The sequence below is a fragment of the Theropithecus gelada genome, chromosome 10, assembly GCF_003255815.1.
Source record: "Theropithecus gelada isolate Dixy chromosome 10, Tgel_1.0, whole genome shotgun sequence".
NCBI lineage: Eukaryota > Metazoa > Chordata > Mammalia > Primates > Cercopithecidae > Theropithecus > Theropithecus gelada.
The window spans coordinates 39,708,011-39,729,914 of record NC_037678.1 but is presented as its reverse complement, the minus strand read 5'-3'; the positions used below and the strand labels follow the sequence as shown (position 1 = coordinate 39,729,914).

The 21,904-nt window shown below is 49.5% G+C and overlaps 2 protein-coding genes across 2 annotated transcripts in view; one reads left to right on the top strand and one right to left on the bottom strand.

Annotated features, from left to right (window-relative positions):
* Window positions 1–11,664, bottom strand: part of DIDO1 (death inducer-obliterator 1) — a 61,881-nt gene extending 50,217 nt beyond the window's left edge. The window contains exon 1 of the mRNA XM_025398184.1: window positions 11,506–11,664. The gene's annotated coding sequence lies outside the window, so the exon portion shown is untranslated. The remainder of the gene's footprint in view (window positions 1–11,505) is intronic.
* On the top strand, window positions 10,410–21,904 carry GID8 (GID complex subunit 8 homolog). Its single transcript, XM_025398187.1, has 5 exons — window positions 10,410–11,970; window positions 14,689–14,818; window positions 16,527–16,723; window positions 17,033–17,230; window positions 18,254–21,904. The coding sequence occupies exons 2-5, from the start codon at window positions 14,701–14,703 to the stop codon at window positions 18,425–18,427; spliced, it is 687 nt and encodes a 228-aa protein (XP_025253972.1). The 5' UTR covers window positions 10,410–11,970; window positions 14,689–14,700; the 3' UTR covers window positions 18,428–21,904.

Below are 21,904 nucleotides of genomic sequence, written 5' to 3'. Positions count from 1 at the left end.
TGCATCCTTTGTGGATGCCTTATTTCCCCGACCCCAAGGGTGAAAGCTGGAGCGCTGCCCTTGCGGGGATCCCTCGGAACAGCTCGGGCAGGGCAAAGGCGGAACGTGGATGCTAGCCCTGAGGGACTGCACTCCGCCAGGATTTCGCTCTTAAGACCGATAAACCCTTCAAGTCGGTGGGGATAGGAAGCTCCTGGGCTAAATTTGTAAGAGGTGTGGGGGGCGGGGACAGAGGATAATGGAAGAAAAGGCCCAAGTTTTCTCTTTCAGATTGTATTTCTCAAACCGCAAGCCCCTGACGGCCTCCGCTGGGAGTGGCAGGGAGCGGCGGGGTCCAGGCGTGGGCGGGGTTTCGCTCCAACTTGAAGACCCTACCCAGCTGCCTCCCCACCCCAAGCTCGGCGCCAGAAACCAAGAGCGTGGGGTCGGGGGAGCCGAAGGAGCACAGCGAGGAAAGGAGGCGGGCACGCTGGACCTCTAGGCCCCAGGGACCTTGGCGGTGTCCCACCATGTCAATCCTACACTCAGAACTACTGACCAGTAGCTAGAACTCAAAAAGAATGCATGGATATGTTTGCCCACAGGGGTTGGAGGGAACGATTAGACATTTACAATCAAGAGAGGGGAAAGTGAGGTATGGTAGATGTTAACCGTCCATGTGGATTTTCTTCAATTCGCTCAATAGTAACTGGTGTGACACCCCATCACCTGTCTGTCCCCAGATACTGCAGGAAAGAGACTGGGAGGGGGCAGGAGGGGCAGCTGCTGCCTTGAGGCACCAGGGGCACTGGCCACTTGCTCCGAGGGCAGGGACTTGTAGGGGGAGGTGGCCCCATTGCTTCCGCTTCTGTGAACCACTAGTGATACGCTACCTGGAAGCATGCACCATCTAGCCTTTGCCGTCGGCGCTGGTCAAGAGCAAAAGGGGCCCAGAGTGCCGTAAAGCTGCCCCTAATACAAAGAGGCTTCTGCGATGCTTCCGTGGATGAACCAGGGGGCTTTGAGGCAGGTGTGCTTTTTTAAATACTACCTCTGAAGATTACAGGGTCTGCCAGTTTCTGAGGCGGACTTAGTTTTCTTCAAAGGAATACAACGCAGCTTGTTTCTGCTGGTGTGGCCCATTAGGACCACATTAATGGAATCTGGCAGGGATGGCCTTGACAGTCTTCCATCTTGAGTGTCTTCAGGTTGCAAAGAGGGGTTTTTGCCCTCAGACACGGGGTAGTGGGAAGCTTAGACGGGGTTGAGACCACCTTTAACAAGCACTGTGGTCTTGGGCGAGCTCTCTGTTAAAAGAGGGCTCACATGCTGAGGTCCAGGTGAAGACCACATGAGGCCTCCCTACAAGAGGCTCTCTCTGAATCCAACTGGTATGGGGGAACCTCAGCCCACTCTCTTTTGCTGAGGATCTTTAAACCAGCCTCAATTTCTTTCTGCAAGACGGTGAGATTTTAAGAGATTTTAACTCTTGGGTGCAGTTTCAGGTTGGGCACTCAGGAGAGATAGATGGAAAGGCACTAAGGGAATAGAAAGAGTGGACAAGGCGGCTCAGGGACAAGAGAACCAAGAGAAACAAAAAGGCAGGAATACATGAGTAAACGGAACGCTCACCGCAGTGCTCAGCGATACGCAGAATGCCTGCCTTCCTGCAAGTCCAGAGGATACTGGAACCTGCCTCTCGTTCTCATCTCCCCCGCCACCCAGAAGCTGGCTCAGCTGTGGAGGCCTGGCCAGACTATCCACTCTGGCCTTCCCCGCCTACAAGGTGATGAAGTCAGCCTATCCCAGCTTACCTGCCTTCACTACTCCTGGGAGCTGCCCTCCCTGGTGAGAAAGGCATTTGGAGAATCTACAGTCTGGGTATTTGAATTTGAACTCCACTAGCAAAAGAATGCTTTTTCCTAACCGAATTTATGTAAAAAGTAAAACCCAAAGGAGGAAACAAAGTCTTCAGTTGTTTCGATAAATTGTTCCTTAAATATTCCCAATCCACAAACAAAACCCCACAAATAGCACCGATTTACAACAGGATGTGGCCCCGAAAGCAGGAAAGGGGCCAAGAGCGCTCCAGCAGGAAGTTTAATAGGTGGTCCATGGAAAAAAAAACACGATGGGTGCATCACAAATAGGTGTAAACAGTACACTTTTGTAACGTGTAGACACCAGTTTCTGCAACACACACGCCACGCAAAGTTTAAGGAAAGTTTTTGAAAGTACAATCCGGAAAACTCAGCAATTCTTTAAAAAAAAAAAAAATTGCTTTCCGCGGTTATAAGCCTCCTCCATTGGGACTCGGGGTCCGCAGCAGAATACCCTGATCCCAAAATAAAAATACTATGACAAAAATACTCCAGCAGGCAGCCGGCTTTACTTGGTGTAAAGTCGGATTTCGCTTAGTGCCGTGAAAGCGAAGGAGCGCCAGCGCTTCCCGGCTCCGCACAGTTCTCTCGGCGGAGAGTTCCCGCCCTCTCCAAGAACCGGAAGCCGGACAGCGTCAGGACGTTTCATTCTTCTCACTTGGGATTCAGAGCCGCTAAGCACAGGGCCCCCGCCGAGGCCACCGGGCAGCGTCCAGGTGTCCCCTTTTTGAGGGGAGCAGCGGCGGAGGGGCACGGGCAGGGGCGACGGCGCGGCGCGCTCGGGCCTCGGCGCTGAGCTCCTCCTCTGCTCGCTCTGGAGGACGCCCGCAGGATTCTTGCAGACTTCCGCCGAGGCAGGATGGAGGCCTGCAGTGATGCATCCTGGGCCCGCGACCCGCGCGGCCGGAACATAGTTCTTTCTGGCCGGAGACCGACCCGGGCCTGAGTCGTGTCTGCGCCAGGCGCCCCACGCCGTGCTCCAGGGACTCAGTGCCCGGCGCGCTGGGGCTGTATCGCTAGCCACTTGGGGCAGGAAAAAGGAATCACAAAATACAACCCTCTCCTTTACCCAGGAGGAGAACGTGGATTCCCGGTGGCGGGGAATATATATATATATATGTGTGTGTGTGTATATATATGCATATATGTATGTGTGTGTATATATATGCATATATATATGCCTACTGTTTTCTTATTGCTAACAACTTCAGCCACTGTGTGCTGTGTGTGTTGTTGTTGTTGTTGTTGTTTTGGAGAAACTGAATTTTCATTACTTTTACATTGTATAAGGCCAGCTAACTTTAACAGTTAACTTTAGATAAATCAAGTCACCAATGCTAAAAGGTGTCACAATCAGATCGGCCACTACTTCCCCTCAAAGCAAACAGTAAAGCACTGCCTTTGGCTCCTTTAAAGAATATTAGCCAGATTTGCCGGGCGCAGTGGCTTACGCCTGTAATCTCAGCACTTTGTGAGGCCGAGGCGGGCGGATCACCTGAGCTCCTGAGGTCAGGAGTTCAAGACCAGCCTGACCAACATGGTGAAACCCCATCTCTACTAAAAATAGAAAAATTAGCCGCGCGTGGTGGCGGCGCCTGTAATCCCAGCTACTCGGGAGGATAAGGCAGGAGAATTTCTTGAACCCACTGCACTCCAGCCTGGGAGACTCTGTCTGAAAACAAAACAAAAACAAAAAACCAAAAAAACAAAACAAAAAAACCCAGATCTTTGTCTACCAAAGGGCAAATGCCACGTTTGTGCATCACTGAGCAACAGCACTGCCAGAAAAGGCAACTTCACAGAACTCACCCACTCAGTGAATTCCGCTGAATGCTGTTTTGAGACAACCAACACAGAGGGGGAGTATGGAGGACAGTAGGTGGTAAGTTAAGGGGAACTGACAGGATGGAAAAGGGCCAGGAAACAAAAGAATTCAAGGAAAAACAGAAACAGAAGTTACACTTCGTGTTCCAACCCCGAAGACCTCTAGAAAGCCGTGGGATGTGATGGAGCTACATGTTCTATGCAGCATATGAGAATCATACCAATTTTCTGTCTTTTAGGCAAAAGAATAAATGTGAAATACGAAAAAGGGAGGGAAATGAGATGGGAGGAGGGCATCACCCCCCTTAAATGCTGTACCAAATTACTATACATACTGCATTTTTGTAATTAGCATTACGGACAGTGTCTTATCATTTGAATGTTACTAGAAACCTGCGCTATGACTTTTAACTAGAAAAACAAGGGATGAATCTTTCTTTGATCACATTAGCCTCTGTACGTTACTCAAGGCAGCTGCAATGAACTTACAACAATATCCACAAAGGCAAAAGGAACTTCTCATGGTAGGGAACTGAATCTGAATGTGTTACTCTCTCTTTTGTCATTTTCCAGATATCTTTAGAAAGAATGAACTGCAGTTTGTGGTGTTGCTTTCCTTGAGACAAGGTCTCACTCTGTCGCCAGGCTGGAGTGCAGTAGTGTGATATTGGCTGTCTGCAACCTCCGCCTCCCAGGCTCAAGCAACCCTTCTGCCTCAGCCTCCTGAGTAGCTGGGACTACAGGCGCAGCACGCCTGTAACCGCACCTGGCTAATTTTTGTATTTTTTGTAGAGATGGGGTTTCACTATGTTGCCCAGGCTGGTCTCGGACTCCAGGGATCCACCCGCCTCTGCCTCCCAAAGTGCTGGGATTACAGGCATGAGCCACCACGCCTGGCCCGAGCTGCAGTGGTTCTGTATCTTCTGCTAAGGAGAGAACACATTCATGCAGAACCGTGCTCATTTCTCCTTCCTCTGAGAATGTTTCATGTTTCTCTTCGTTGTCTAAGTTTTCCCTATGAGGTCAGTGAAAAGTAAATAAAGACAACTTTGGAATAAATTAATATTTTAGTAAGTATAAGGCAAAAAACTATTTATTTTTGAGTGGTTTTATCTCAACCGTCTTTAAAGGAACACAGCAAACAAGAAAGCCGAAAAAACGCTTTCACAGATTCTGACAGAGTAAGAGTAAAGTGATTGTACCCAAATAGGATATTAGCCCTTACAGGCTATTCACACCACGGAATATAGACCACGGAGAAAGGGGAAAAGAACCCATGGATGGCTGAATACCTGCACCTGCTGGTGAGCACCAGGAAGAAGGTGCAGGGATGTCCATGAGGTCAGAGGCAGCCATCAGTTCCAGACGCAATGGGCCCTGGCCCCATTCCTGTGCCTTCTGCCTAACCTCAATGCCTCCAGAGTATGGGACCTCACGGGGAGGGATAGGGCTACAATTGTGCAGACTATAATTACAGACTTTTTTCTTAAATGAAAACACTTTAAGAAGTGAAAGAGACTTCAGTAACCTTCCAGAATTTGTCCAGATAGGATTAACTGTATAAATTAATTCCTGTTCTTGCTTAGTTCACAAAAACAAAATGGTAAAACTGAGAGTGTGTTTGGAGAAAACACCAACAGTAACAACAAAGGCTGAGCTATCAGCAGTTTCCAAAAGATACCCAAATGGGAACTTGAGATTTTTTCCCTTCTTTTAAGAAACAGCAGGGAGGTCTTGCTTTGTTGACCTGGCTAGTCTCAGACTCCTGGCCTCGAGGAATCCTCCTGTCTCAGCCTCCCCAAAGTGCTGGGATTATAGGTGTGAGCCACCCTGCCTCTTTCATTCCAATAGGAAAGTATTTAAAGAGTAAATGTAGAGCCAGGCACGGTGGCCCACGCCTGTAATCTCAACACTTTGGGAGGCCCAGGAGGGAGGATAACTGGAGCCCAGGAGTTGACGGCCAGCCTGGGAAACACAGGAACTCTATGTCTACTTCTACCTGCCCATCAGACATGTGATCACAACAGCTGCATGCATACAAAGAACTTAAGACACAGAAAGAACTATCCACATGTATGTGTGTATATTTATATATATATTTTGTTAATTTTCATTAAAAAAATCCCAAACCAATAACTGTCTATCAAATCCTAACCAGCCAGGGTCAAAGTGCATAATCAAACTCAAATGAAATAGTACATTACATGATGCTTTGACCATGTACATTGCTACTCAAAACACTCTTTGGCCTTTCCCACTGGTCTGCAATGGCAGGACTGTATCACCTTCCCTCCTGCCATGTGTGTTTCAGGTAACAGTATGCTAGATAGCTTATGTCTCAACCTCAGCAGCAGTTAAAGGTTTAAAAAAAAAAAAAAAAATCAAGAAAAGATTATTCTTGCTCTCACCCAAACAAACTTACAAAATATTCAGTGCTTTCTGACTGAGTGGTATAATCTAGAAAGGGAAATAAAATCAGGCAAATAGAGGGAGGGGGAAGGGCACCTATATCCAACAATCGCCAGTTAAAGATGCTCTACAGGGTCTGGGTTCACCAAACACATGGTGTCAGAATATGTGCAGCAGGGCAGGGGTGGTGGCTCATGCCTCTCATCCCAGCACTTTGGGAGGCCGAGGCAGGCGGATCACCTGAGGTCTGGAGTTCGAGACCAGCCTGACCACCATGAAGAAACCCTATCTCTACTAAAAATACAAAATTAGCCGGGCGTGGTGGCGCACGTCTGTAATCCCAGCTACTCAGGAGGCTGAGGCAGGAGAATTGCTTAAACCGGGAGGCGGAGGTTGTGGTGAGCCAAGATCGCGCCACTGCACTCCAGCCTGGGCAACAAGAGCGAAATTCTGTCTCAAAAAAATAAAAAATAATAATAATAATATGTGCAGCAGACTACAGGAAAATTCTTCCTTACCCCTTTCCAACATGTCTAAGAATAATTGTTTAAAATACTGTGAAAAGTGAAGTCTATGAAAATTGAGGTCTGCGTGTTTCCTTCCTACTTGTGCCAATCATTCTGAGCATCAACAATGGATGGGTTTATCAACTATCCTGAAAAATAAGGTGGTTTGATTTGCCCAATCTCTTTGAAAGCCTGAAGTCTCCAGTATGTAGGGGTTTGATTTTATGCTTTTGGGTTTTGAGAGTAAAACAAAACATCCATGGGAATAATGTGGTTTTGAAACACGGCTGATATCCTGGTTTTTTAAACATTCTATGATTTGAGTACAGGAAACACTCTACGTAATTACACCTGTAATCCCAGCACACTGGGAGGCCGAGGCAGGAGGATTGCTTGCGCCCAGAAGTTTGAGAACAGCCTGGGCAACACAGTGAGAACTCTCCTCTACAAAAAATAAATGAAATTAGCTGGGTGTGGTGGCTTCCGCTTGTAGTCCCAGCTACTCAAGAGGCTAACATGGGAGGATTAGCTGGGAGGTGTAGGTGTAGGTTGCAGTGAGCTGTTATCACGCCACTGCACTCCAGCCTAGGCAAACTGCTTTCCCCTTTTTAAAAACTCATTAATGTTCTTTTACAACTAATATACCTTTAGCACTCCTCTTTCTGTTCATCTCTTTCAATATGAAAGAACTCAAGTTCAGGCCGGGCGCGGTGGCTCAAGCCTGTAATCCCAGCACTTTGGGAGGCCGAGACGGGCGGATCACGAGGTCAGGAGATCGAGACCATCCTGGCTAACACGGTGAAACCCCGTCTCTACTAAGAAATACAAAAAACTAGCCGGGCGAGGTGGCGGGCGCCTGTAGTCCCAGCTACTCGGGAGGCTGAGGCCGGAGAATGGCGTGAACCCGGGAGGCGGAGCTTGCAGTGAGCTGAGATCCGGCCACTGCAGTCCAGCCTGGGTGACAGAGCGAGACTCCGTCTCAAAAAATAAAAAATAAAAAAAAAAAAAAAAAAAAAGAACTCAAGTTCAAAGCCACCACCTCAGCTTGCAAGACACTGGAAGCTCTGAACACCTGGTTGCCCCTCAGCTGACGGTAAGGGCCAAGCCTGTGGTTTCTCTAGTCCACAGGCCCACCTCTGTCACAGGAAAGCTCAGGCAGTTGATGAATCCAGCAGGCTGAAATCCTTGTCACTGTCCCAGATGTCAACCGGTGTAGCCCTGCACCCTCTCGAGCTGTCCCAGGACCCACCTACCTCTTTCCTGCTCTCCTGCACCCTTGGTGACCCTCCATGCTGGTGTCTTCAGAGCTCTGGCCCAGGCTCTCCTCCTCTCCCTCCACCCATACCTTCTCCACGGAGACTTCATGCACACCTGGCTGTAGGTGCCTTTATCTCTGCCTGGATCCAGGCACCATCATTCACCTGCTCCCCTGGCATCTCCACGTGAATGCCTCAAATGCACTTCAAAACCTATCTAACACAAGCAAAATGAGCTTAGGACTTCTGACCTCCCTACTACATACATCCAGACTCTTCTCTGGCGTTCCCTATCCAGAGGATGGTCCCACCACCCTATACATTCATAGGCCAGAAGCTGAGAAATGATCCTTGACCCCCCTCCCTGCTCCTCAGTCTCACCTGCTGCTGCAGCATTTGGTGGCATCTAGCTCACTGCTCACTTCTCAGTACATATGTGCGTGGCCCGAATGGCTTCTGAACGCCTTCAATATACTACGCTGTCTTCACCTCACCCCTGTTCAACACACTCCAATGTTTCCCATTCCCATCACATCACTCAACTTCTTGCTCTCTCACTAAAAACTATCAAAAGGCGAGTTTTGGCAGCTTCACCCTGGACTTCCCTGCTGGAAACTGCTAACATAGCTTCTTGAAACTCAACACCCTGTGGCTTCAAGGAGCACCTTTGAAGCCCCTGGTTCTTGTCAGACCCCCCTGGTCATCTTCTTGCTACCGTTCATAGGCAACTTCTTCCTCAGCGAATACAGCTTGCAGCTCTGCATTCCGGACTTGATCCACTCCTTGTCTCCACAGACTTCCTCTGAATACTGTAGCCATCAACTCTCAGCTCTCACCCTGCTCTTCCCCTTGAGCTTTAGATGTGTCCTACAGGCACCTCCAATTCAATGAGGCCCACGCTGAACGCACCACCTTTCCCTCGTTGTTGCACCTCCTTCTTCCTCATGATCATTCTCAGTTGGTGCCACCACCTCATCAGCTGTGCTACTCACCCGCATCACTCTGGTCTTCCTTCTTAGCTCCCACAAATTAGCAGTCCCACCAAGGACTGCTCATTTCCCCCCTGACTGAAGGTCTCTTTCCATTTTTGCTAGTATTGCTTCTAGTTAAGATCCTCATAATCATTCTCTCATTTATTCCTTCATCACTCAACAAATAAATATTTATGGAGCTCCTATTACGAACTAGACTTCAGCCATAATCAACTCACATGAAGCTTACCATTTTACGGTGAATCATGACATCCCATCAGGTGGTAACCACACGGACCGTGTGCTAAGAGCCACCAAAAGGTAATTTGGGATTGTGTGCAAGTATAAAGGAAAGGCACTCAATCCAGCTTTGTTTAAGGAAGACTTCCCCAAGAAAGCCTCGTCTCTACTGAGGAGGTGAGCAGGAGTTAGCCTAGGGAAGTGTTTTACACGCAGGGCCCAGACTGTGAGAGCACAGCGATAACAAAGCTTGTTGACATGAGAAAACCTCCAGTCGGCTGGGATGGCTGGAGCAGAGAGTAAGATCAGGAGTGCAGACTTACAGCTGCGCTAACTTTACGTAGGCAATTTGGGAGTCCCCAAGGGATGTTAGGAGGCTAGAGTCAATGAGTGATGGCTTTTGGAGAGATCATCCCGTCTGCTACATGAGAGGTAGTGACAGGACTTCTGGAACTCAACAGGAGTTATGGAGACGCCCTGGCAGTCCAAAAAGCAAAGATGATGGTTTCCATTTATGGTGGAAGAGGCTGGGAAACAACACAAAGGAGCCAGTTTCTAGAGAGGATTAAGGAGGGGGCTCAAGTAGGACTTGGTAACTGGCTGGCTGCTGGGAGGAGAGGTATTAACCTGTGACCCACAGGCAAGCACTGAGAAAGCCTCTTTGACCTGGAATGTTAAGGAATGTCCCCTGAAGGCGCTAGCACTCAAGCTTTCTGCTCACGCATCCCCTTGCACACCTGCATCCCCTTGCACACTTTTTCGTTGACGTTCAGGCTGGGCGTGGTGGCTAACGCCTGTAAACCCAGCACTTCGGAGGCCGAGGTGGGAGGATGGCTTGGGCCCAGAAGATCGAGACCAGCCTAGGCAAGAAGACAAGACCCCATCTCTAAAAAACTTAAAAAATAAAAATAGGCCGGGCGCAGTGGTTCACGCCTGTAATCCCAGCACCCTGGGAGGCCAAGGTGGGTGATCATTTGAGGTCAGGAGTTCGAGACCAGCCTGGCCAACATGGTGAAACCCCGCCTGTTCTAAAAACACAAAATAATTAGCCGGGCGTGGTGGCGGGTGCCTATAGTTCCAGCAACTCGGGAGGCTGAGGCAGGAGAATCACTTGAACCCAGGAGGCGGAGGTTGCAGTGAGCCGATATCGTGACAGTGCACTCCAGCCTGGGCAACAAAGTGAGACTCCTTCTCAAAAAATAAATAAAATAAAATAAAAATAGGCCGGGCGCCGGGGCTCGCGCCTGTAATTCCTAGCACTTTGGGAGGCTGAGGCGGGCGGATCACGAGGTCAAGAGAGAGAGACCAGCCTGACGAACAAGGTGAAACTCCATCTCTACTAAAAATACAAAAATTAGCTGGGCGTGGTGGCGCGCGCCTGTAGTCCCAGCTACTCGAGAGGCTGAGACAGGAGAATCGCTTGAACCCAGGAGGTGGAAGTTGCAGTGAGCCGAGATGACGCCACTGTGCTCCAGCCTGGGGACAGAGTGAGACTCCGTCTAAAATAAACAAACACATAAATACCAAGAACTGTTGACCAGAGGGTTAGGTAGTTGCAAATGATGTAATTACTGGCTTGTACTGCCTCTGTGTATGAAGCATAATGTTGTCAAGACTTTAGACCTATAGATTTAGCTCCTTCGATTAACGGAAAATGTCCAAAACCAGTCTTCCTCCAAACTATTTGCCGAACTGGACTTACTGTCGCTGAGTAGACAGACCGACATAGCTTACACGTTATTCACCTCACTTGTAAGCAAACACACGAAACCACCTCACCCCCGACTGCTACTTCAGAAAGAAGCCGTCCGTGAATTCCTCGCAGATGAAATCAGGGGCTGCCCCTCAAGGACTCTATTTCTTCCTTCGGCTCTATTAAATACTTTGAGTTACTTCCCAGCAACAGAAACATGGGACCCTGCGATGACAGAGTTTGCATTCCTCCCGAGCGGACAGGCAATAAGCAAGTAAACACACAAACACCCAAGTGCGGCCTCAACCCGCGCTCCTGCCCGGCGGTCTCCAGTGACCGAGTACCCCCGGCCCTGCCCCGCGCCGCCGCCGGGACTCCGCCCCACAAGCATGTGGGGTCTCCTTTGTCCCGCGCGCCCTGGCCGCGACCCGCCCTTCGGCGCAGCCCCTGGGAGGCGCCCTGAGGGCAGGGCCCTTCTGATTCCCCACCTGGCCTCGAGTGAGGACGCGCTCAATAACATCTCGAGTAAAGCCGACGAACTCGCTTCAACGAGTAAAGAGCACAGCTCTCGCCCAGCCCGGTCTCGGGTCCGCGGTCTCTCCCTGGGCCTCAGGGACACCAGCCCTGGAAGGCCGCCGGTCGGGAGGGGACTCCTTCCCCGTCTCAGGGGCGGCCGCGGACACCCGGCGCCTTTCCCCCGCCCCACTCCGTCCAGCCTCACGCAAACGACAGGAAAAGAGCTGGGACCTTCGCCTCCGACTCAGTGTAGACGTCGCCATCCCGGCTCCAGGTTTCCGCACTCCAACGCCTCCGCAGCAGCCATCTTGCCAGAGGCGGCCGACGCCTTTTGACTCTCGCGCCAACCCGTAGCGCGACGACTCCGCGAGGGGAGTTCTGCGCAAGGACGGAAACTAGGTCCCGCGCTTCCGGGAGGCCGTCCGCCCCGCCTCCTCGCGGGGGCGCTTCATTGGTCATCGGCTCGCGCTCTCGCGCTCTCGTGCTGTCGCGAGAGGTGCTGAGGGGCGGCCGCCGGTGCGCCTGCCCTCCTGCTCCCCGCCCCCGCCCCCGCCCCCGCCTCCGCCTCCGCCGCGGCCCCCGCCTCCGCCTCCTTCTACTCGGGCGCCCCAGCCGCCGCCACCCCTCCCCGGCCCAGGAGAGGCTGCGGAATCGCGGCCGCCCAGACCGCGCAGCGTTGGAGGCAGGTTCCGCACGGTAAGATGGCGGCGGCGGCGGGCCCGGGCGGCCGGGCCAAGCGTCTCCCGGGACCTGGGCGGGCGGGCGGGATGCGGCCGGGGTGCGCGCCGCCCGCGTTTTGGGGGCCTTGGAAGCGCCGGCGCTGGCAGGTGCGGAGCTGGGGCGTGCAGTGAGTCCCGCTCCGGACGGCCGCCCCGCGCCGGTGCCCAGGGGGCAGTCAGGGCTCAGCCTCCAGGCGCGCGGCCTCAGGCGCCGGTGTTCAGGGGCGGTCCTTGCCAGCCTGAGGGGCGGCGGTAGCTGTCTCTGTGGAGGAGCGACGTCTGTAACGAGGTCTTTTAAACAAAATCTGCTGCTTTAAAGCAGAAACCGAGCGGGTGAGGACGTAAAGTGTGGCATGGAAAGTAGGGTTTTCTTCTGTTGAATCTTGTTATGCTGGAGTTTGAGACTGCCGAGCTCTTCCTGCTAACAACAGGACGGGCTAGTTCTACAAAGTTGTTGCTTTTCATGGGCGCATGTAACTGCCCGGAGTGGAAGCGCTGTGAGTGCCCAACACCGAATGGGCTAAGAGAAAAAGGTGCCTTTTCGTAGGGACCTCTTAACCTTGGTCCTAGGGCCGTGCGCGGTGGCAGAGGTCGAAGTGGGCGGATCTCTTGAGCCCACGAGTTCGAGACCAGCCGGGGCAACAGCGAGACTCCCGTCTCTGCTAAAAATAAAAAAATTAGCCAGGCGGGGTGGTGCGCTCCTGTTGTCCCAGCTCCTCGGGAGGCTGAGGTGGGAGGATCGCTTGAGCCCAGGAGGTCGAGGCTGCAGTGAGCCATGATCGCGCCACTGCCCTCCAGCCTGTCTCAAAAAAAGAAAAAAGAAAGAAAGAGAAAATGGGTCCTTAAGTTACCTTCAATTGTCGTGAATAAAAATTTGGTCTCAGTGAGTTTTGCAATTGATTATGAGAGAATGGGTGTTCGTGTGTGACAGCGACTGACTCCTGGTTTCTCCTCCACTTTACCTGCCGCTCCGCAGCAAGTTTTCTTCTGCTGGTGCCACTTTCTTTGCTTGACCTTCAAGGATGGCATCCTCCAAGTAATGACGATTCTCATTCCCTATCTACACTCATTCTGTGGTCTTTGCTGAATTCTTGGTTTTAAATATCCCTGTGCTCCCCCCCCCCCCCCCCCCCCCCCCCCCGTTTTCACTAATTCATGTTTTCAGCAGTGAGCTCAGAATCTGTAATCCAGGCACCTGCTTGATTTCTCCAGCCGCATGTCTAATAGTCACGTCAAACTTGCCCTGCTCCTCAAACCTGTTCTTCTTCCAGTCCTTCCTCCTTATTTGTGGTCCCATCTTGCAGGGCCTCTCATGCTTGAAACCTGTGACCATCTTCGATTCTTCCCTTTCTTTTGTCCGGTAATCTTCTGTCCAGCAGCAGCCATTGACTCTGCGGCCAAAGCATCTTGATCTCACCTTGCTCCCCATCTCTTCTGATGATGTTCTCTCTCACTTGGGTGTCTCCCTAATGGACCTGCTGCTCAGCTCTCACCACCCTGCATTCATCCCATTTTCAGCCAAGAGACCAAAGTTTTTTAATTTATTGAAACAATTCAGCAGTACTTTGTATAAAGTAGCATCGTATAACATATGTATCAGTGACAAAACAGAAAGACCGAGTGGACTGTGGCACGCCCCTGCCTGTCTCAGGTACCTGCTCATTCTCCCATAGCTGCAACAACTGCCTCGGGCTTCAGCCATTTGCCCCTCCCACAGATAACCCCCTTCTGAGTGTCAGCTTTCATGCCCTTATTTTAAAAAACAAAATAGGTTTGCCACATATTTGTTGCTAAAGCACATATCTTGTATTTTGTCTTCTTGTTCCTAATAAAACTCAGGCCACATTTTGCCTCTCCCTCGTCTCTCTTTTTTCATTCAGATTGTTTTATGAGAGTCATCCATGTGACTTTGTGTGATGTTCATTTATTTTAACTGCTTTATGAAATTTTCTTGTGTGAATACATGACCACTGTCCCTTCTCAGCAATGCTGAAATCTAAACATCTCTAAAACCAAAGTTTCTGGTTTTGTTTTTAACCTGTTTGGTGGCCAAAACCTCACCAGGTGAAGTTTAATAGCCTCTACTACTTAGTATGGATACTTAACACATTACACTGAAGAAATAATGTCTGATGATGGGGAGCTCCCCCAAACTCCAGTGAGGCTGTTATGTGGTAAATTGTGCCAAATAATCGTTGTACATTGAAGAATTCTGAATTCCAAAATCCATCTGCCCAAGGGTTTTAAACACACAGTTGTTCTGTGTGCCACAGTCCCTTGGTCCATGCTGCTGTTGAAGGAACACTCAGGTGGGTGACTTCCACATTTCTGCCGCTTTGAACAGTGCTTCTGTGAACAGCGTTGTCTGTGTTTGGTGCATCCTGATGAGTTTTTCTAGAATATAAATGTATTAAAAGTAGAATTCCTGGGTTGTGAGGAGCACACATATTCAGCTTCATAAGGAATGCCAGATTGTTTTCATAGTATAGTCCATTCTCCTGATAATGCAGTAGAAAAGTTCAAGTGAACTTCTTTGCTAAGCACTGGCGTTCTCAGTCTGGTGGGTGTCCCATGGCAGCGTTCTCTTTCAGTGCATGCTCAGTGTGGGAATCTCTAGCTCATAGCTCTCCAGCGCTACCCTTTGCACCTGGAGGAGCATCTAAACCCCTCCCTCAGCTGTTATTTTTTCCTGTAGAAATAAATCAGAATGAGTTATGCAGAAAAACCTGATGAAATCACGAAAGATGAGTGGATGGAAAAGCTCAATAACTTGCACGTCCAGAGAGCAGACATGAACCGCCTCATCATGAACTACCTGGTCACAGGTAATGGCTTACAGCAAGGATGTTGTTGCGGGAATGTGATTCTCCCTTTTTGAACACATAAAGAGTGCTGTAGCCGTGAGGTTTGATGACGTAGTTATTTGTGTTCAGACATTATAAAAACACAATGCTAACCTGATAAGTTTGTAAATTATCATGTGAAAGATAACCTTTTCTGAAGATGAGATTATTCCAGGTCTCTGAGCCCTAACACAAACCCATTTCTCAGCCTTTGACAGTTTTACAGTTAGTCAAGATAACTGAGACTGTTGTGAAGTAAGTATATTTAAAGCCAAATTGGCCGGGCGCGGTGGCTCAAGCCTGTAATCCCAGCACTTTGGGAGGCCGAGACGGGTGGATCACGAGGTCAGGAGATCGAGACCATCCTGGCTAACACGGTGAAACCCCGTCTCTACTAAAAAATACAAAAAACTAGCCAGGCGCGGTGGTGGGCGCCTGTAGTCCCAGCTACTCGGGAGGCTGAGGCAGGAGAATGGCGTAAACCTGGGAGGCGGAGCTTGCAGTGAGCTGAGATCCGGCCACTGCACTCCAGCCTGGGCGGCAGAGCGAGACTCCGTCTCAAAAAAAAAAAAAAAAAAAAAAGCCAAATTGTTGATCTCCTCTGGCCAGTCTGCTTGAGTATGGTGGCCTGTTTCCAGAAGGTATGCCCAACTCAGGACGAGAATGGGGAAGGGCAGAAGTGTGCAGAGGGAAATAACACTCAGGCTGTTCTTGATGTCGGCTGGAGGAAGGGCAGTGCTTTATATGGCGAGAAAATAGATGTTTTTAAAAGGCATGACATGAAAAATCTCCCTCCTGTTAGTCCCCATTTCGTACTCCCAAATTAATCTCTGTGAAAATTTTTTAGGCCAAACATGGTGGCTCATGCTTGTAATCCCAGCACTTTGAGAGACAGAGGAAGATTACTTGAGCCTAGAAGTTGGAGATCAGCCTGGGCAACATAGTAAGACCTTGTCTCTACAAAAACAATTTTTTAATTAGCTGGGTATGGTGGCTTGTGCCTGTAGTCCCAGCTACTTGGGAGGCTGAGGTGGGAGGATCACTTAAGCCCGGGAGGTGCAGGTTGCAGTGAGCCAAGACTGTGTCACCGCCGTCCAGCCTGGGAGAGTGAGTGGGACCCCATCTCAAAAAAAAATATTTTTGGAAGGTGATGAGGAAATTTAGGCCTATAATTATGTCGGGGGCAGGGGAAGGGGCACACATGCTAGGTTTAAAAAATTGTAGACACTCTTAAGAGGTGGGAGTCACCAGGCCACTGCAGGTGGAGCTGGCCATGGAGGGCTCCTGTGCTGTGGAGGCTGAGCCGGCTGTGGAGGCTGAGCTGGCTGTGGAGGCTGAGCCAGTGTGACTTGCCTAATCTGGCACCAGAGCTGCAGCTGCTGGCATCTGGACCTATTATCTGTCCTCTCAAAGGAGCCCACACCAACACACTAGGCCAGCAGCCATTCTGACCCCTTTGCTAACAGGTTAGAGTTTTTGGATGGGATAACAAAGTATATTCTTCTCATTTTCTGTATGTATTTTGAGAGCATGACTTGTAAATTACAAAGATATTAATACCGGGTTCCTGAGAAAGTGTGGTTCACATTAGAGGTGATTAATTGAGGCAGTTGGAGTTTCTGGAGACACAAAGTCTTTGCCTTAATTCCTTGCTCACTTTCCTAGCAGTGAAGATGGTTTTTCTTTTCAGAGGGCTTTAAGGAAGCAGCGGAGAAGTTTCGAATGGAATCTGGGATCGAACCTAGTGTGGATCTGGAAACACTTGATGAACGAATCAAGATCCGGGAGATGATACTGAAAGGTCAGATTCAGGAGGCCATCGCCTTGATCAATAGCCTCCACCCAGAGCTCTTGGACACAAACCGGTATCTTTACTTCCATTTGCAGGTGAGTTTCAGGAGAGAGCCATCTGGTTTGTGGATACTTGATAAGTTAAAGTTATTTGCAATGATCGAGAAATAACTAGGCTAATTTGCTTTAATGTTATTTTAATGCATGTGCGGGGGAGGGGTTTGAGTTTGCTCTTTTATGTAGTTCAGAAGCTATTTTTTGTTTTAAAAATGCGAATTTGATAACTCAGAGATGCAAGAAAAGTCTTCCCTCTGTGATGTACTTTTGATGGGGACCCTGGTACCACCTGCCCTGAGTCCCTGTCTTGGGTGTGTGTGGGTCAAGCTTGTCTGTCTCTGCCTCCAGCAACAGCATTTGATCGAGCTGATCCGCCAGCGGGAGACAGAGGCGGCGCTGGAGTTTGCGCAGACTCAGCTGGCGGAGCAGGGCGAGGAGAGCCGAGAGTGCCTCACAGAGATGGAGCGTACGCTGGCACTGCTGGCCTTTGACAGTCCCGAGGAGTCGCCCTTCGGAGACCTCCTCCACACCATGCAGAGGCAGAAGGTGGGGCCCACCAGAGGGAAGCTTTCTTCCACTCCCAGCGTGCTCCGAGGGGGCTTCGCAAAGACACCAAGTGTGTGGCTTTGTGGTGTGGACTGAGAGGTGGCTTCTGTGCCTGGGATGCTAAGTGGTTCCCTCATGACTTTTTTTTTGGAGATGAAGTCTTGCTCTGTCGCCCATGCTGGAGTGCAGTGACGAGATCTTGGTTCACTGCAACCCCCGCCTCCTGTGTTCAAGCGATTCTCCTGCCTCTACCTCCCTAGTAACTGAACTACAGGAGTGTGCCACCATGCCCAGCTAATTTTTGTATTTTTAGTAGAGACGGGATTTCACCATATTGGCCAGGCTGCTCTCAAACTCCTGACCTCAGGTGATCCAGCCTCCCAGAGTGCTGAGATTACAGGTGTGAGCCACCGTGCCTGGCCCGTCTCTGGCTTTTAATCTTTTGTCAAACTAGGGGCAACAGACTTGGTGTCCGTTGCAGAGTATTCACACCCTTTGCTGATTTCTCATGTTTATCTGAACCTTCTTCCTGTTTAGGTCCCAAGTATTTTTCATTTAAAATCCTGTTTTCTGAAACTTTTCTCTCCTCACTGCTGTTTTTGTCTGGCAGAACATGACAGCTCCTCACCTTCCCAGACCCAGGTCCCTCTTCCCCCAGGTCCTCTCCTAGGGCTCTGTCCTCCCTACACTGTCTTGGAAGGATGGCCTGTCCTAGAGTCCACTTGAGATGTTTTCTTGAGGCTTGTGAGGAGGGTGCTGGTATGTCCTGCTACGCTGGTCTTGCCTCTCCACAGTCCCCTCAGCACTTTGTTCAAGCCTTGCTCATGGCACTTAACTGCCATCGAGGCTGGATGTGACATTTGCCGACCAGACTGTGAGCTTCCCCAGGCAAGGACTATGTGTTTCATGTCCCGAGAGCGTCTTGCAGTTAAGGGCTTAATCTTTGTTTAAACTGCATATTTTTAATAGACTCTACTGGTGCTGTGCGTGTGGTGGTTTTTATCTGATGTATTTACATTCTAGGTGTGGAGTGAAGTTAACCAAGCTGTCCTAGATTATGAAAATCGCGAGTCAACACCCAAACTGGCAAAATTACTGAAACTACTACTTTGGGCTCAGAACGAGCTGGACCAGAAGAAAGTAAAATATCCCAAAATGACAGACCTCAGCAAGGGCGTGATCGAGGAACCCAAGTAACGCCTGCGCTTGTGTGGTGGACCCAGCACCACCCCTGCGTCGTGGGACTTGCCTCAGATCAGCCTGCGACTGCAAGATTCTCACTGCAGTAGAGAACTCTTTTTCTCCCTTGTACTTTTTTTTGACCTGGCATCTTTTTTATAGGGAAAAATGGCCTTTGTAGGCAGTGGAAAACTTGCGAGGAAAGCTGCCGTCTCTTTGGCAGTCTGATGCAGACCCTGCACTCTGGCACTCGCTGAAGAATCTGGAAGGCTGCGGTTTGCTCTTCCAGCGTTCCGGGGGCCTCTGACTGCTGAAGGATTTGGTTGGCCACGGAGGGCTGTGCTGTTAGGCTGCATCCCACTCAAAATACAGGAAAAGCACGAATCATGATTCTGCTTTCTGTTAGCTTAGGCAGACATTGGGCCTTCACCTACAAGTTTTTCCTTACCCCAGTGGTTTTTTGTGTTTTTTTTTTCCTCCATAGGAAAGAATATATAAATTTGTAAATCCTAATTCAAAGACGGCGTGTGTGTGAGGGCATTGAGTTTGATTTGTTTTCCCTTTGGTCTGGGTTGTGTGGCTTTTGGGAGACGCGTGTGAGGGGCTATGTGTTTTTTAATTTTTTAAATATATATTTTGGTGCTGTGTATGGTGAAAGACTTGTTCATAGTGGATCAATGAACCATCTCTTCTGGGCAGTTTTGTTGAAAATAAAGGTTTCTCTTTGATTTCAAGAATGACCAAAATGGCCTCTAAAAGGTGTTAATCATCTCAAATGACCTTTTGTCTTTGGGGCATTCTTCCCCCGTGTTAGTGGCAGTGGCTTTTTCTGGTTCCTGCAGCTAGAAAGGCCACTTGGCCCTGTGCTGAGGGAGCAGCCTTCATTAGAACGAGGCAGCCCTTGGGCAGTGGGGACGCAGGGCCCCAGCTGGTGTGTGCGACTCTTGGCAGAAGGAATGCGTGTTCAGCCTCAGTGATCTGCCCTTCAGCATCTCGGCAGCATCTCATCTTCCATTGTCAGCTGGCTCTGTGGATGTCCTGCTTCTGTTCACTCACAGAACTGTCCCCTGCTCCATGGTGGGCAGGAGGGAAGTGGTGCAGGGCCGTGTGCATTGCCTGCGAGTCGGGACAGTTGATGGGCACATGGCCATGTAGCTCTGGGCGCAGATGTGTTTGGATTCGTTGCAGCGGACCACGGGCACTGTTGACCCCACTGAGCAGTGCTAAGTGTTGGTGTTGTGGATGTTCATGGAATTGCTGACCCATCCAAGGGCGTCCTTTGGAGCCAGTGGAGCCTGCAGGTGCATCTGAGGGGCGAAATGCTGCTAGCACTTGAATCTGGGATCTTGCCTTATTTTCAAGGAGCAAGGCATCTTGACAAGCACAGTCTGGGTGTGGTAGCCAGCTCGCCAGTGCCTGAGCCGGTCAGGTCATCTGCCTCTGAGGAACCATCCTCACTGAGCTCCTGCATCCCTTGAGTGTTGATCACGAGGTGTCCATAGCATTGTTCTCATCTCTGAATGATGCTTCCTTCTCCGTTGAAGCCTGTCGAAGTTGTGTTTTCAAGCCCTCTACTTCTCTTTCCAGTAGGTGGGAGCTTTTGGCAGTATTTACTTTTACCTAGATGGCTTGTGTAGTCCAGTAAGAGATGCAAAGGTAAAATTGCTGCAGTTGTTACAGAAACTTGGTGGCCTCCAGACCGACTCATTGGCTGCCCTTTGGATTTTGTGAGGATGCAGTACTGGGGAGGTGGTGCTTCCCTATCCCCTAGAAATGCTGCCTTCCAACTACCGCTCTCCCAGATGTGACCTTTGCAATTATTTCCTCTGAGGTTTGAGGATGAAGAGAAGTTGGAGAGAAAGAGAGTAACTAATAGGTGATGAAATATAGCGGAAGCTAGAAGAAAACTGTTAGGTGAGAGAGATACATCTGCATGTTTTCTTCAACAACAGCAGATGATTCAGCATATTCCTAATTACCTTTTACTATTCATGTATATAAGATAATTTACTTGCATAATATATAATCAATTTGACATATTCTTAAAACTAGAGGGTGTGAGAAGCACAGCAATGGGAAGTCTCTCTACAAACTGGGGGACACGAGTGGGGTCATCACATGCCTGGACTGTCACTCTGGCTGTCACGTGAAGTGCTCGTGTTGATTGCCAGTTCAGCCAGTGGGTAGCTGATACGCCGGTGCCAGCACCCAGCGTGAGCAGCCGTCGGGGAGACTGGGAAGTCTGCGAAGTGACTGCCTGCCGTCCCTTCTGTGAGGGACACACCTGATTTTCTCGCGATCTGTTAGTGGACTGGAGATCTTCCAAGGAAGTGCTTTGCACGCTTTCTCTCTCTGCTCCTTTTTACAGTCTTTGTCTTTGCAGCAAGCAAATGAAATTAAGCCACTTTGGGATAATGAGCATTCAGTATAATTCTACTTTGTCTCATTTTGAATCTCACTGTTGTGTTTATAAAAATGTAGTCACATTTTACAGAGTAGTTTATTCTTTTCATACTTTCTGGTGGAGAGTGCCTTGAAATAAAATGTGAGAATATTCTGGTACTCTATGTTCCTGATGCATGAAGTTGGGTGAGGAATAACCCCTAGTCCGGAATCTTTGTGAAGCATAGGGTTATTGCAAGGCAAATGGGAACTAACAAATCTTGCCATTTGAATCAGGGTCTCCAGTTTCTAGAAAAGGCAGACACTGGTTGGGACCAAAGTCTCCATGGTGTGTGACTGAAGACTGGTGGTCGTCTGTGTGAGGAGTCCCCGGAAGCCTCGGGGAGGCGGAGCTGCTCTTTCCATTCCATCAGGATATGATCTGAAAACATGTAGAGAAGATGAGTTGAGGACAGCTTTTCTAAGGCAATGCGATGTCTTTGCTTTCATATTTCTATTTCTGTATGTTGTTAGTTTGGAAGAGTGGAGGAGCTAGGGGCTCCAGAAAGAATCTTACACATGTGTTGAAGACATCGATGTCTTAGGGAGCGTGGAGCTGCATTCCCTTCTGGGCTATTACTGCTAAATCTGAGTGTCAACAGACCGGGCGGAAAGCATGGTGGCCAAGTGGTCTGTGTGCTTCCCCGCTGATGGAGAACCTTGCGTTGTTCACAATAGGGCCTCACGGGTGTGGACGCACAGCAGACCCATGGTTGGTGCAGCTGCCTGTTGCCATCTGTCTTCAGTAACTGCTGCTCTGTTGACTGTTCTATTCTGATACTATGCGTGTTATTTTTTATAACAGGTGTGTTTTTGTTTCAGAAATATGTATTGCTTTTCTCATATTCTTTGCAAATTGTATTGTCAACATTGGTCATTTAAAGTCCTGTATGAACCATAACCTGCTGTGGTACCTTTGTACATGTTTGATTCTGTATTCTTTATTCCAGCGTGGCATATGTGCCCCCCAGTATCTTCTGAGAAGTGCAGAATAGGTTGCTTCTACTGCCTGTTCTTAATGTAACAGTAAAAGTTTTCACATTTTTCTCAGAA

Excerpts from the sequence above, each read along its gene's own strand:
- GID8 (XM_025398187.1), top strand. The coding sequence starts at position 14,701 with ATGAGTTATGCAGAAAAACCTGATGAAATCACGAAAGATGAGTGGATG. Across the intron at positions 14,819-16,526 it reads CATGAACTACCTGGTCACAG|AGGGCTTTAAGGAAGCAGCG; the intron begins GTAATGGCTTAC and ends TTTTCTTTTCAG. Across the intron at positions 17,231-18,253 it reads ACACCATGCAGAGGCAGAAG|GTGTGGAGTGAAGTTAACCA; the intron begins GTGGGGCCCACC and ends TTTACATTCTAG.